At 37.5% G+C, this 15,092-nt stretch overlaps 2 protein-coding genes across 3 annotated transcripts; both read right to left on the bottom strand.

Annotated features, from left to right (window-relative positions):
• Positions 1-504: 504 nt before the first annotated feature.
• LOC147764010 (uncharacterized) lies at positions 505-2,975 on the bottom strand. The gene is made up of 3 exons (XM_087001766.1): positions 1,544-2,975; positions 949-1,087; positions 505-523 (listed from the first exon to the last, which is right to left on the bottom strand). The coding sequence occupies exons 1-3, from the start codon at positions 2,973-2,975 to the stop codon at positions 505-507; spliced, it is 1,590 nt and encodes a 529-aa protein (XP_086857892.1).
• A 5,666-nt stretch (positions 2,976-8,641) lies between these two features.
• On the bottom strand, positions 8,642-14,106 carry LOC106163560 (uncharacterized). Of its 2 annotated transcripts, XR_015332843.1 has the most exons (9): positions 13,839-14,106; positions 13,443-13,594; positions 12,295-12,574; positions 11,560-11,697; positions 10,987-11,147; positions 10,616-10,751; positions 10,303-10,427; positions 9,639-10,094; positions 8,642-8,948 (listed from the first exon to the last, which is right to left on the bottom strand). XR_015332843.1 is itself a non-coding variant. In XM_013541188.2 (8 exons), the coding sequence occupies exons 1-8, from the start codon at positions 14,005-14,007 to the stop codon at positions 9,927-9,929; spliced, it is 1,329 nt and encodes a 442-aa protein (XP_013396642.2). In that variant the 5' UTR covers positions 14,008-14,106; the 3' UTR covers positions 9,010-9,926. The 2 variants fall into 2 exon arrangements, 1 of the variants encoding a protein (XP_013396642.2); XM_013541188.2 differs by lacking the exon at positions 8,642-8,948 and having other exon boundaries at positions 9,010-10,094.
• Positions 14,107-15,092: the final 986 nt, after the last annotated feature.

Below are 15,092 nucleotides of genomic sequence, written 5' to 3'. Positions count from 1 at the left end.
ACACAGTTGCAAGCTTTACATTTTCTCTCATCAAGTGGAGTTTTAGGGTTTGTGTATCGGCCCCTTTCTATTGCTAGGTCGTGGTCACTTAGTCTAATTTTTGCTAGTGTTTTGATATCTAAGGGTGAGACACTCATTTTGATGTAATTTTCACATTCATAAGATTTTTTAATTGTTTTGTATGTCCTTAATTTGTTTGAGGTCGAACTATTTAATTCCTGCCAAAAGAGTTTTTCGATTTTTATGTTCAATTTTTCTACTAGGTTTTCTATTTGATGTAATTTCTTTGGTGGGTTGTTATCTTCTGAGAAACCCCAACAATTGTGAAAAGATTGGATGGATTCTGTCCATGTGTTTCCCTTTGTGTCTTGCTCAAGATTGTACACCTGTTTTACAATTCTATTATCTGGTAGTTGTTCCAGTCTAAGACTATATCTTTGGACAAGTTTAGCTATAGTTGGAAAAATAGGGTACCTGCCGAGTTCGGCTCTAGACATGGTATTGCTAGCCTGCTTTCTTAGACCTAAAATCCATTTGCAAAATTTCAAGTGTACCTGTTCGAATGGCATTTTATTAATCTTTTTCAGAGACATGTTTTTCTGTTTTAGTATCTCCTGTGACCAGACCTCACTACCATAAAGCAAAATTGGTTTGATGAGTTTGTCAAATAAGTTCATGCACAAAAGAGGTTTGGAGATGTTTTGAGAGGCAAGTGCTCCTTTAAGGGAAAACAGGGCTTTTAGGGCCTTTTTCTTTAAATTTTCAATTGCTTCCTTTAATGAGCCAGTATTGGAGAAAACTATTCCCAAATATGGGTATTGTTTTACTTCTTCTATGGGTTCATCATTTATGTAAAATTTTGTTTGATGGTCAAGTTTGCCCTTCTTCCTAAACACCATTATTTTTGTTTTCTTTGTATTAATGTGTAACTTCCACTTTTGACAGTACTGTTCTAATTTGTTCAGTAGATTTTGCAGTCCATCCTTTGTTCTTGACAGTAGGACCAGATCATCGGCATAGAGTATGTGATTGATGCCATCTACCTTGTCTGTGGCTTTGCATGTGTGGAAGGATTCTTTTATGTCGTCTATAAATATATTAAAGAGTGTTGGGCTTAGATTATCCCCTTGGCGGATTCCAATCTTAGCAAAAAAAGGTTTGGTATAGCTGTTGCCTGTGGAGATTCCTAATTTAGTATTTTTGTACATATGTTTAATCAGATTGTAAAATTTTCCTCCTATTCCAAGTTTCTGTAATTTGAGTAATAGACCTTTGTGCCATACCGAATCAAATGCCTTTTTAAAATCAATAAAACATGCATAGACCTTCCTATTTTGATTTGTATATCTGTTAATAATTGATTTAAGTGTGAAAATGTGATCAGTTGTTCTGTAACTTGGTCTGAACCCACCCTGTTCTTCGCTGAGTTTGCCTTCCTTTTCAATCAAGTCAGTTAGCCTATTTGCCAGAATAGAATTAAATAACTTACCCAAACAGCTTGTAATGCAAAGACCCCTGTAATTTGAGGGATCCAGACACTCACCAGACTTATAGAGTGGTATGACTATGCCTAAATTCCAAGCATCAGGGATCTCACCAGAGTTTAAGACCAGGTTAAAAATTTTAGTCATCGCACCAGTTAGGTATGGTCGCCCAGTCTTAAGCATTTCATTTCGTATGCTATCTGCCCCAGGTGCTTTGCCATTTTTTAGCTTTCTGAGTGCTTTTTGGACCTCCAGAATGGTTATAGGGTCATCTAGTTTGGGATTCCCAGGGCAATCTTCATATTTTTTCAATTCATCATCAATATCATTGTCACCTGGAGGCGGGATACCACACAGTTGTTGGAAGTAATTGTGCCATACATCAGGGGCAATAAGGTTGTTCTGATCCTCTTCTTTTTTAAGTTTTTTGATAATTTGCCAAAATTCTTTGGGGTTCTTTTCTTCAATGTTCAAAAGCTTTTCAAGGAGGTTGTCTTTATGTTCTTGTTTTTTCTTTTTCAGAAGTTGTTTGTACTTTTTGCAAGCTTGATGATAAGTGTGAGAGATAAAGTGATTATTCGGGTTTTTGTGGAGTAGTCTCCCAAGGTGTTTAACATTCCGTTTTACTTCGATGCATTGATTGTCAAACCAGGGCTGTTTTTTATTCCCTTTTCTTGGATTACTATTTTTCTTTGACATTCTTTTTGTACGCAGTGATGCACTAGCCGCGCCATCTAGGATTTTATTAAAAGACTGACATGCCTTATTTACTCCCTCTTTAGTAGTTGGGAAGGTGGTAGTTTGAAATTCACATATGGCTTCTATGTTTTTTTCACTTTCCAGTTCACTAAGAAATTTATCTGCAGAGTCATTGCCCCAGATGTACTGATCTTTGAATTTTTGAAGCGGAATAATTTTTGGTGACTCCTTGAAACCCTTACTTGCAATTGTGAGATCTAGAAGACAGTGATCTGAGATATAGTCAATTGGGTGAACAGTGAAATACTTTACACTATCAACTAACTTATCACTCAAAACTGCATAATCCACTGCACTACAGCCATTTTGATTGTAACATGTGTAGTACCCTAATGAATTTCCTAACACTCTTCCATTCAGTATTCTCAAATTGCTGCTAATGCATAATTCTACAAGGGTTCTTCCCTGAGAGTTTATGATACTGTCTAAGTTGTTCCGAGCAGGAGTGAGCATATCTGTGGGGTGGCTACCAGGCACTGGGATACCGTGTGTGTTATCATTTTTGATATAATCTGGGAGTGTACCAGTTCTAGCGTTAAAATCACCCATGAGGCATATCATGCCATCTGATTGATACTGAGCTATTTCCTCTTCAAGGATGTCAAAGGTAGCTTCATCAAATCTCCCATTCTTTGGCTTAATATATACTGCACACACGAATAAGTCTTTTTGGAGACCGAAACACTGTCCTGGTAGCCTTATCCATAAGGTATTCTCACTTTTGCTAGACATTACATGAAGAGCACCACTAAATTGTTTTCTGTAATATATGACTATACCGCCGGATGGGCGTCCTTTTGTTTTCTTTTTTGTTTTTATTTTGTAGAAGTGGCCATGTGTTCCACTAGGTAGGACCATTTTTGATCTCAGGGTGCTAAAAGTTTCTACACATATGAATATATCAAAATTTTCGACCATCTCAACAAAGTTTTCATCAGTAAGTTTCTTTGCTAATCCTCTAATATTTCTCATACCGATGCGTAACATGTTTCTCTGTAATTATTGATATCTCTTTAAAAAACATACAAAAAGACCTATCCACACTACTTCAATGAACTTACTCAGTGTTATACTAGTAATTAATCAGGGATTGCTTAATATTTGTTTATTTAAACACACCCCCTTAAATTGAGTGATCCAGAAAACGGCGTGCTGTTATCATTCTGATTATATAATCAACCATTTCCGTGAAGTCACTTTCCGCATATTGGGTATTACTTCCCGTTGCAATTATCATGTGTGTAAACAACAATTTAAAGATTTTCAAACGGTGATGCAATAGTTAATTACATTAATGGGGGACATTTTTTTCAACAGTGGCGCTCCCCGAGTGTAGGGCATCTACACAATATCTATGAAGATACATTGTACAAATTTCCCAAAGTCATATATGTTTATATCTACATATTTTGAAAAGCTACTGAACTTTAACAAATAAAAGTACTCTTACATGCACCTAAAGTTGATAGTTCCTTCTGAGTTGTACAAGAAGACATGGGTTCTAAATGACTGGCCAGTCATTGAGAAGTAAATCACACACACACACACACACACACGCACACACACGCACGCACGCACGCGCGCGCACACACACACACACACACACAAAAAAAAAAAAAAAAAAAAAAAAAAAAAAAAAAAAAAAAAAAAAACGAATCCAAGAGCATGGACGGGTCGAGCAATGGTTCGTGAGTAAGACAATTTTTTTTTCTCAAAGAAAATTCATTTTGGTGGATAAATCTCGTAAAGATTACCTTTAATTTCTATTCTCATATCTGTCAGCTGAATATAAAGAATCTCTTGACTTATGCAAATCTACTACGCGACTCATATATACGAATGCATGGCTTAGGGTTATCCAGCCTCCCTTCATAAGAAAGGATTCTATATATTTACCAGAAAAAAGATAAAGAAAAGAAATAAATCATTTCAGTTAATTTCAGGGCACAAATGCATCAGCGCACAATTTCAGAAGAAACATTGAAATAGATTCATGATTCCCGTATTCTAATTCATTTCCTATTCGATACGAACGTATGCAGGAAGTGCATAATCCCGTCTTACGTTTTTGTTTACACAAAAGCATAATAAGATCGATATCAAGCAATACAGAGGATTTTATGATAGTCAAATCCCTCCTCCCTCCCTTTCTCCCAGTAGCGACTCATGTCAAAATGTTATTTATGTTACAGAGATTACCTTATTTCTTGAACTTATTGTTACCTTATTTTCGACTTGCTAGGTACCATAAAAAGAGGCAAGTGAACGAAAATGCTGGTAAGGAAATCCATTTTTATTGTATCTGTAACAGCTTAAGTCAGCATCGTCATAGGTCCCCTGGTTCTACCTCTACCAAAGGCCTTCTCCAGCTGTTAAAATAGGATGAAAGACTGATCATCTTACAGGGGTCTTTTGTCTCATTTTGTAACACCCAGAGAAAGCTCTTGTAGAGGATTTTGCAGATCCTAGCTGGCATTAATAAGATTTCTAACCCGAACCCGTAACAGCTAAATTTCTAGTTTGTTGTGTTGTTACGTGTTTACCTTCCCTCGGGTACTGCAATGGTATACCACGTATAAAAACTACACTCTCTCCTACGCTCTGCCTACGCTATGATTTTTCCCTAGATATTAACAGATATTTCTCTGGCTAATTCATGACTCGATTCTCCATTGTGACAAAAAATGTACATAATTAAAGGGACAACAACTGTTCATATGAGATTCCAAATTCCACGATAAATTAATTGTTAACAAAACATAGAAATAAGTTCTATGTTACCACCAAAATTATTATGAAATCTGTGCTTGCCATAGAACCACATGGACCTTCATAGATGGCTTCCCTCCTTAATAATATCTTTACTGATTATTACCAAAAGACGCTTAAAAAACAATCGAATAAATTTAAAACGGAACGGAACGGATTCGATTGGAAAGTATGCAAAACTTGTCCTTTACCACTTTTCCCGCCAAAATGAAGATATGTTATCCTTTTAATCTGCGACCCATGTGGAGTGTAACTCCCTCCTAATTTGTGCATCTAATAAATTTGTTGTTTTTTTTAACCGGAAGGTATCAAATCGAGTTTCTCTCCTGATTTTTAATGAAGACAATAACATCCTATCCACGGTAATGAGTTTTAACAATATCTCCCACATTTTCCACACAAATACCTGGATAGCTGTACAAATGCATGTACAGTATGTTCCCAGGTGGCCACACTTGTCTCTCCAAATTAAATCTCTGCTTTGATAATATATTGAAAAAACTTAATAACTATATCAACACTATATCAACGAACAATTCTTGATGCCCGAAACTTGCTGATGGTGTGTCAATAAATTATTTCCCTTCCAGGGAATTATTATTGGATATAACGTAATAAAACCTTTTTTCGGTACAATAGCACACAGAGCTTAAGACAGATAGTTCTTTTTCCGTATCCGCTTATCTGAGATAAAAATGTTACAGCAAAAGTACATCGGGGCGAATTTGTTAATTCAAGCTGATGAAGTAACAGCGGCGTTTTTGTGATGAAATTGTGTTTTCGAACTCAATCAATCTCCCTCACCTGAACAGCTACATTGTATCAACACCGTTTTAACGACTATTTAATCACAACTATAAGTACTACTTTTCTTGGCAGGGGTCAATTTTTGAAATGCTTACTTCTGATATAGCAGTTTAAGCAGGCGAAGTAATAGGCCTACCTTTGTTTGATGGAACATCGTACATGTAATTGGGGGCTCATATCTCATAAAAAAAAATCAAAATTAAACAAACGCTGGAAACGAATGTTAAGATTCCAAGTTACTTTGTTGACCGAATTTTAGGGGGGTGGAGGCGAGGTTGGATGCAACGGCAGGCCACAATGAGCGGTAACAATCAATATAATTCTATTCGGTTGAGCGAAGTGAATAAGAATGGAATTATTTTCTCCTAGGGGGCGACACTGTATATATATTGTGTTAGTTGTGATATTGGTAAGAATTGTGGGTAAGTTACGACAGTTGTTCATTCGACCAGTTAGCGCAGACCAGTTGACACGTACATTTTTATTTTTCAAATTTTGTTTATGGTTTTGTTGTTTTAATTTGATTAGTACATGTGATTCACTTTGTTTTATAACTATATTGGTTATTGCTGCAGTGGCTATTTTTATTTTATTCAATGTTTTTGTTTTCAAAATAAGTAGGCCTATAGTGTATGTTGTGTTAGAGTGTAGGCGTACAGTGTGCATGGGTGCGTGTTTGGAGGTGCAATTTATGTTTATTAATATATTAATTTAATGATTGATTTATATGAGCTGTTTGGGAGGTAGTTTTGCACTTGTGCAGTGGAGAGATGAGTTCGGAGGAGGTGTTTGGGAGGTGGTCTCTGGTGATTTCCTATGTATGGGAGAAATGAGATCGGAAGTGCTTGGGTTGTGATATTCTGTTAAATCCCTATGTAAGGGAAAGATGAACTTGGGAGAGCTGTTGGGATGTTATATCCTTATGATTCCCTAAAAAGGGAAAGGTGAGCTTGGAAGAGCTGTTTGGATGTGATATCCTGGTGATTCCCTTTGTAAAGGAAAGATGAGCTCGAAAGAGCTGTTTGGGATGTGATATCCCGGTGATTCTCTAGGTAAGGGAAAGATGAGCTCGGAAGAGCTGTTTGGGATGTGATATCCTGGTGATTCCCTAGGTAAGGGAAAGATGATCTCGGAAGAGCTGTTTGGGATGTGATATCCCTGTGATTCCCTAGGTAAGGGAAAGATGAGCTCGGAAGAGCTGTTGGGATGTGATATCCCGGTGATTCCCTAGGTAAGGGAAAGATGAGCTCAGAAGAGCTGTTAGGGATGTGATATCCCGGTCATTCCTTTTTATATATAAAAGGAAGAGATGATAAAGAGGTTTGGTGAGGAGAGGGTCTCCTCGTGTTTATAATTTATTTATTTAATTATTTATTTATATTGTTTGTAAATGATTGAAGATGGTTTGAAATAAAACTCGTGCGCTAACTGCGACCATATGCACTTTATATGTTGTTTGTGTTGTTTTATTATTAATGTTATGCAGTGTCGGTTATGGTCTAGGAGAAGTAGTTCTCTCTCTCTCTCCTAAGATCTAATAAACGTTTATTAGATCTTAGCTCTCTCTCTCTCTCGCTCTCTCTCCTCAGTTTTATCTCATCTACCACATTTTGTTTGGCAAGACCGCAAAGTTCGTCTTACGTGATGTGCATACAGGTTTCACAAAACGGCTACATCCCCAAAAACTCATCTTAACTTTTAGACCCAAATTTTGATCTACCTCGTTACAAGATAAATACATAGTAGTATGAATCTGAAATATTATGACACCATTCAGTAAGTGACACCATTAACAGTGAAAACCTTCATGGAGACAATTACAACTTTGGTCGAGGGGATAAGTTAAAAGATCAAGGGAAAGAGATAAGCGGTTTTTTAACATTCAGTTTCAATCTCAACTGAGAATGGGTTCCCATGGCTATATTGATCCAACAGGATAGGTCTAACTCAATGGGGATTCTGTCACGCCTACCGAATCAGCTAGGGGGTAATGAACTTTTAGTAGTTAATTACCCCCTAACAGCTTTAGTAGGCGTGACAGACATTTAAGCCGCTTAATAGCAATTTAGTGAGAATCCCCTTGGAGATAGATCGATCCAATGTTAGTACAATAGGCTCTGGGAATGGTCCCTTAGTGGGCTTCAGCCTTAGTCGGCTTTGACTCTAGCTCTAAGGGACCATTCCCACAGATATTTGGATCGATCTATCTCCCTGGGGAGTCTCACTAAATTGCTGTCAAACTAACACCCCATTTCCATAGATTTTTAGATCGATCTATCCCTGTGGGGAGTCTCACTAGATTACTGTCAGGTTGGCCGGCTTAAGCGTCTGTCCCGCCTACTAAAAGCTATAAGGGGGTAATTATCTTTGCCCCTAGCTGATTCGGTAGGCGTGCCAGACATTTAAGTCTCTTGAGCTGATAGCAATTTAGCGTGAACCCCCAGGGAGTTAGGTCGATCCAGATGGATCGATCTAAGTATGGGAACCCAGTCTACAGTCTACCCAATCTGACTCGATGAAATATTGCTGTGAAAACAGGCCCCAGGTGTTCGGTTGCTTTTACCCGTATTACTGCATTAGTAGCAGCTGGCTAAGATGTGGGTCAGTCTGGATTTCCTAGCAGTTACCGCCCGCGACAACGTATAAAACCTTAATAATTCATATGGCGATAAAGATGTGTAAAACCCGTATTAATGCTTTAATTTCTGTGATATGTAGGTCTTACTTTGTTAATGGCCATCATTTCGGGCACACCAGATCTGTCCTGATTTAAGAATAAATTGAAGCATTTCCACAAGTAAAAACTAATAAAACTGCTAAACTTATGTATGCAAATATTTATTTTCTCCTTAATTCGTCTCATAGTCACATACATCCAATTTCAGAACTGACAATAACTGTTGCGACGAGAGAAAGGTTTCCTCTTGTTATATGAACACACAGTTGATGACGCGCTCTGCGGTGGAAAAAAAAGGCTACCCTCCCTAGTGGCGGTGAAACGATTGTGTAACGTGACCGAAAAAGACTTTGCATCAATTAAATTCGGTAGTAGTATATTTTTGCACCAAAAGGTATCAGATCGTCTTTCTGTCATGTTTTTCAATAGTACACATACACTGTAACATCAACCTTTTTTTTTTTTTTTTTTTTTTTTTTTTTTTTTTTTTTTTTTTAGCTAGCAGAATACCAATTTTTTTTTTTTTTTTTTTTTTTATTGTTTTTATTACCCATTTTACAGAGGAATGCCATTGAACATAACAATTTTTACATTAAATCCTGAAATATTAATGAGACAATATGCAAATTTCTATGTCCTAGAGTATTGTACCTCCTCTTACAAATCTTAAGTATTTTATAAACAAGAAAGTCAGGTTAATGAAGTCTAGTATTTTTGAAATCAATAAATCATAGCAATCAATAAATATCTATATAAAGGTATACAAAACAGATTTGTTCAAAGTGAGTGTGCAGGAAGGAAGAATGATGATTAAAACTAATATGAATTACGTATACTTTTCTTTCAGTATTTAAATCAGCAAAAACAAAAACATCACAGCACCTCTATAAAGTGGGTTTATATATAAACACATATTGACATGGACAAGACATAGGACACCTTTCACTCACTCATTCATTCATATAGTAACAAGTCATTAATATACATGTATTAATTATATTTCCAAAGTTATGTGATTCAAATATAGCCCCCACTTTTTTTCAAATTTTTGAAGACAATTATTTCTCTGAGAAATTTGTTTTTCTACTTTGCAATAATATTGTATTTCAAATTTCAAACTATCCAGGCATGGCAACATCAACCTTAGTGATATTGTCTATATTTTCCCCACAAATACCTGGCTAGATGTACAGGTATGAATTCAGGAGACGACTCCAAACCTGTATTTTGTAAATAAGTTGAAAAAATAAATAAATAGACCATCACTAAATAATTTCACCAGCATTAATATTATTACATCAAATGTACAATTCGCGTTGCCTGAAACATGCTAATGTTGTGTCAGTGCTCCAGTCTATGTTAAGCAATAGAATTATAAATTTGATGTAACGATATACCGCTATCATTTTCAGTACAATAGCGCACAGACCTTAAGGGACTACAATATATGCCAAAAGATCACTTGGGTTGACTGTGCAGGCGTCAAATGTAGCGGTAAATCCAATATCTAGCTTGTCTGCATCTACGCCAGACTGCGTGAAAATATACTTGTATTGGGCGTGGTCGGTGCTGTTGCCCACCTCTTCTGCATGCCACACCTAAAAAAGTGTTACATGTTAGGAACTGAAGTTACTTTCACGTTGCTCGAATAAAATAATAGTAACGTCAAGTGAGTTTAAATGTCACATTAAAAAATGCTACCTGCCAGTAAATGCGGTTACTTCGACGTTGGTTGTATGACGGTTACGCGATTCTTAGTAGTCAGGATATTTGACGAGAGAGAGATAGAGTGAGAGAGAGACTTACAATCATTGCCTGAGCTGTACATGGGAATTTCACGATAACTTGGAAATCATCTGGTTTGGGATTTGGCAGTATCAACTCGACATTCATTCCCGTGTCCCACACACTGTCGAACTTGATCTGTAATTCTGAAACGGATAAAAAATATTGTATCATATATCGTTCGATAGAAAATCTTCTTTCCGAAACATATTTTACTTTAATTTACACTCACTGGGTGAAAAACGTAAAGAAGGCTTGTAGGTATTCTTACTATTTAATTACATAAATTCCTCTTATTTTTTATATGAAAGGCCCCGTTGAACCGAATTTTTACCTGGTTCCGCCGACAGTGAGTTAACGGCGCAGGTAGTAGGTTCACAGTTGCATTCCCTCTCTTCATCCAGGCCCGGACAGGTAGCACCTCCATTTTCAGGGGCCGGGTTGTTACACATGCGGATTCGAACGCGCTCCTTTGAAGAAGAAGTTCACATTTAACCACGTATCACATTTTCGAATTCATTATATAACAATGCAATTACTACTATCAAAGTTAGTTTAAAATGTATGGGATATAAAAAATTCGAGTACACATAAGGACGAAACACGCTTCGAATACTCAAACGAAAATTTAAGTTATCCGCAGTAAATAATCTTAAGGCAAATTTAGCACATCATTTTCAGATAAAGGTGGGAGATGATACTCACTCCACCTCCGCAAGTCACGGAGCATGCACTCCATTGGCTCCAATCGCCCCAGTTGCCATTAATTGGTGCTGGCGTAGTTTCACCTGGTGCAAGCGTGGTGGCACCAGGTGGCTTGTATGGGCCATAACCATCCACTTCCACCCGTACCCCAGCAATGTTATCTAAATAAACACAATTAATTGAATAAAAATTGAATTTCATTAAATTTTAATATTGTACATGTAATACATGGCATGTAGAGTTACATTGTTTTATGTTTTTATGTGTAAGTTTAAAAACAATTTCAACGGTAATGATTCTTACATTTTCATTCGAATGTCTGTAAGGTACCATGCGCCTATCCGAACTTCATATGTAACTTTAAGCCCTCTGGCACATTTGATCAAAACGTATGCTTTATTGATAGGTTCGCCGTTTAATATTATATTTCCCAGAGCATCTTACTATAGAATCATTTTATTAATTGAATCGGAATACAGCAAAGCCATCTATTGATAAATCATGTAGTATTTTACTTGTCTGTTTCTTATTTTCCCCATATTATGTCAGTTTCTTTTATTATTTTTTTTCTACCTGGATCTCTTGTTGGCTGATTTCTGCCCTGGTAGATAGAATCTCTGTCTGCCTTGGTGGCAACCACCTCCGCCTCCCAACACCCACTGTAAAAGCTTCCCTGGTTGAATTCCCACAGCCACATGAACGAGTAGGTACCTAGAAATAAGTTATTGGATATAGAATCCCATGTTTTACTCGGAAGTGTGTGCTTTTTTTTCTTAGAATCGCGGGGGTTCGATGTGTTAGGATTTTCTCTTAATTGATAATGCGGAAATAAATTTGTCATGTTATAAGATATTGTTAATTGTCACATCAAACATACACTAGCGTGAATTCGCTTATTTGAGCTGATGACGTAACAACAGGCTTTTTGGGTGAAAACTGGAATATCGATTTCAAACAGCCCCTCTAGCCTGAACAGCCATTAAAACCGTCTAATGCCTCTTTAATCACAACAGTAAATACTGCAAGCCTTTATCTCATAGATAATCGTAAAACCTATATACCCAAATGCTGGCCTTGATAACCTATATATGGAACCCCCTTAAGCTTAAAAATGTTTTCATTGAATAGGGTTTTCCTGAAAAGATTCGGGATCAGATAACTGTTAGCTAAGGGAATTCTGTCCTTATATGCTTTCTCTTAGAAAATATGTAACAGTGTTGCATACTGAGAAAACACATTAAAACAGACCCGGTTTTTTTCATAATGTGATTTCTTCTAAAGAAACGAAGTAAGAAGACAACTCCATACCTGGTGGCATTTCTGGGAAATCGAATGCGTATGTAGCCAGCGCCTTGTCAGTTCCAGGAGGCTCGCAGAATTTTGGGGCGTTTTGAAATCCCTTCTTAGGGTACGTTGTTATAGCGGCACCCTGTCCTGTTGGCGCAACACCGAAGTCCACGAGCAAATATGAGTCGCTTCTGTAGGTGGATAACGTGGGGTCGGTGCCGGTTTCGCCAGTGGGGTAAAAGTATATCCAGTTCCCGTTGTCTGGGATAAATGGGTTTGTGCAAGTGTCGGCAACATGGTTCTGTAACAATTTAGAAAAAAAATGACTGTGAATAAATATGTATGAAATGCCTAAAACAAATTAAGTCTGAATAGAATTGGAAGTTGAAAAAATTGTGAGGTAAAGGATAGGGCCTACGTTTATTCAACAACCCAGACATTTATCTACCAACTGACATGACAAACGTAGAACAACTCTCTGGCGCAGTTTGTATTATGAAGGTGAAGAATGATGGACCCCCCTTCCCATTCTTGCCATAATCATATCAGATCGTCGGTGTCATATGCAACGGCGCCCAGGCATTTTGAAGATTTCCTTTGTTACCGCAACAGTCTCACGATTTCATGCACCATGGCTTGCCCTTTGGGATCGTCTTTCAATTTTACGCATCAAGGCTATTTCGGCAGCTTATTTCTTGCTAACAATAATAACCATTATAATCATTTTCGCTGTAATCATGTATACCCAAGAAGATTCATCGGCTTATTTCATACAATGAGAAGTAGTACAAACCAGACAACTAGTTGACAACTTTTTCCTTGCCAACAATGAACACTAATATGAAAACGTGACAGATAAATGATAAGCAGTACAAATCTTAAAGACGTGCAATTCGCGTTGGTATATATATATATATATATATATATATATATATATATATAGAGAGAGAGAGAGAGAGAGAGAGAGAGAGAGAGAGAGAGAGCAAAAAAAATCTTGGTAGTTGTAAATTTCAGCGATTTTCCTTTTCAACCAATGTTCTGGCGCTCTGGCCTCGCTCTGGCGACAGAAATTGTAATAGAAAAAATGATAATGGATTTTAGGAAATTGTTATTGGAACAAGGAAATATGGCTAAGCCGTAAATGATATGGTTCGACAATTTTCACTTACCTTGGTCGGGTGAGCGATGACCACTCGTTGGCCAGGGTAGTAGACAGCCCGGGGGTAGTCCGAGTTGTAGTTCGCGCCATCATTTCTCTCCGTGATGCACGCCTGGGCTTCTGTCGGCTGGTGATTGAAGCCGCGATCGGTGCCAAAAGGAACTGGGGAAAAATAAAGTGATAATTAGCCTACCAATTATTTTGCGGGAAGAATTATATATGCATTCGTTGATAAGTATTTTAGGTAGTCATAATCTTCGGTTATACACTTTATACATACCTATTAAAAACAACGCCCCAACCCAAAGAAATCAGAAGAGGCGCCGAGAAACTATTCGCTGTTAAAATGGGGAGATTCGTTTCTTTTTATAGGTAAAAGATAAGTATAACATGTAATTGAACTTACTGTCTTTTGGGGCATAAAACGGATACGCCCCTCTGGGATACGCTCTGCATAGATCATGGCTATAAAAATGTCCGTTCTCTTCTAAGTAGTCTACACATGTTAACCAGGAGTGAGAATTCACTGTGGCCAAAAACCAGCCTAATACAATACAGTTTGACAGTAGAGACATGCTGTAACTCTTTTACTAGTTCCTTCTTTTCACGTTAAGTCTACAAAATCATTTTCCTTGCACCTTTTTATACTATTTTCACCGGGTCAGCTTATTGTAATTTGTGACGTAGAATGTGTGACGTGATAGTGTTTGGTCAGATTTGTTGCTTGAGTGATGCGGGAAGTTGGACAGCATTGTACACTGTGCCACAGGTAAAATCGCTGGTCCGTCCTTATTACGTATTTGTCTGGAAAATACGTGCGTCAATGTGAACGACCACCAAGACTTACAAGCAGACAAGTATCAAAAAAAAAAAAAAAAAAAAAAAGAGATAGAGAGAGAGAGAGAGAGAGAGTCATTGGAAAATCTTCCTGGGGGAGGGGTCACCAATTTTAATATTTAAAGATTTTTAATATTTAAATATCTAAATGTTGTGATTTTAAAACAAACGCTCATTTTAGAAATTGTGCCTTTAATTACAGGAGTTAAACGAAATAACGTATAAAAATCTTCAAATGGTATAGAGGTTGTTGATAAAAAAGTATATGTTGAAAGACGGGTTCGTTGTGTTAACAGCGGGGGATGAGGGTGATGCCACTCTACCATCCGTCCTTCAATAAGCAAAAGATGTTATTTTGTTACCCCCCCCCCCCCCCCCCCCCCCATTTGTGACATATTGACCCAGGAAAGGTTTTCAGTTTTCAGACAACACCTTCCCAATTCAACCAGCATAAAGATAGTGACCAATTGGCTATGAGGGCTAATGCCGCCCGTTGGACAGAACTGTTACGTCGTACGCCGTCTTGCGTAACTATAACAACATGGGGGACGCCACGAACCGTAATAACTGCCTGTTTGTCTCCGTGATCTATTTTTCCTCCGACGGACAACTGGTGACGTTAATGCATTTTCTATTATTTAAAATCCCAAAATAAATTGACGCTGCTCACGTAGTAATGACAGAGTAGAGTGAAATGATGGCCTCGAATTTGGCCCCCAAATTATCTGATTTATACAGTTGTCGATTTTATCTAGCATTCGTCACGGTTTTTCTGTCTACCACCATCGTCACTACTGGATCACGTGATAAACGTTAACGATGG

Source organism: Lingula anatina, chromosome 1 (assembly GCF_051362555.1).
Source record: "Lingula anatina isolate TDL-2025a chromosome 1, LinAna3.0, whole genome shotgun sequence".
In the NCBI taxonomy this organism is placed as follows: Eukaryota; Metazoa; Brachiopoda; class Lingulata; order Lingulida; family Lingulidae; genus Lingula; species Lingula anatina.
Note: the sequence above shows the minus strand (reverse complement) of the source record. Positions and strands in the feature narration are given on the sequence as shown.

Bases quoted from the DNA above. Each gene is read 5' to 3' on its own strand.
- LOC147764010 (XM_087001766.1), bottom strand. From the start codon at position 2,975: ATGTCTAGCAAAAGTGAGAATACCTTATGGATAAGGCTACCAGGACAG. The intron at 1,088-1,543 runs GTGAGTGTCTGG...ATATATTTATAG, and splicing joins CATACCACTCTATAAGTCTG to ACGACATAAAAGAATCCTTC.
- LOC106163560 (XM_013541188.2), bottom strand. From the start codon at position 14,007: ATGTCTCTACTGTCAAACTGTATTGTATTAGGCTGGTTTTTGGCCACA. The intron at 12,575-13,442 runs GTAAGTGAAAAT...AAATTGTTACAG, and splicing joins TCATCGCTCACCCGACCAAG to AACCATGTTGCCGACACTTG. The intron at 10,095-10,302 runs GTAAGTCTCTCT...ACACTTTTTTAG, and splicing joins GTACAGCTCAGGCAATGATT to GTGTGGCATGCAGAAGAGGT.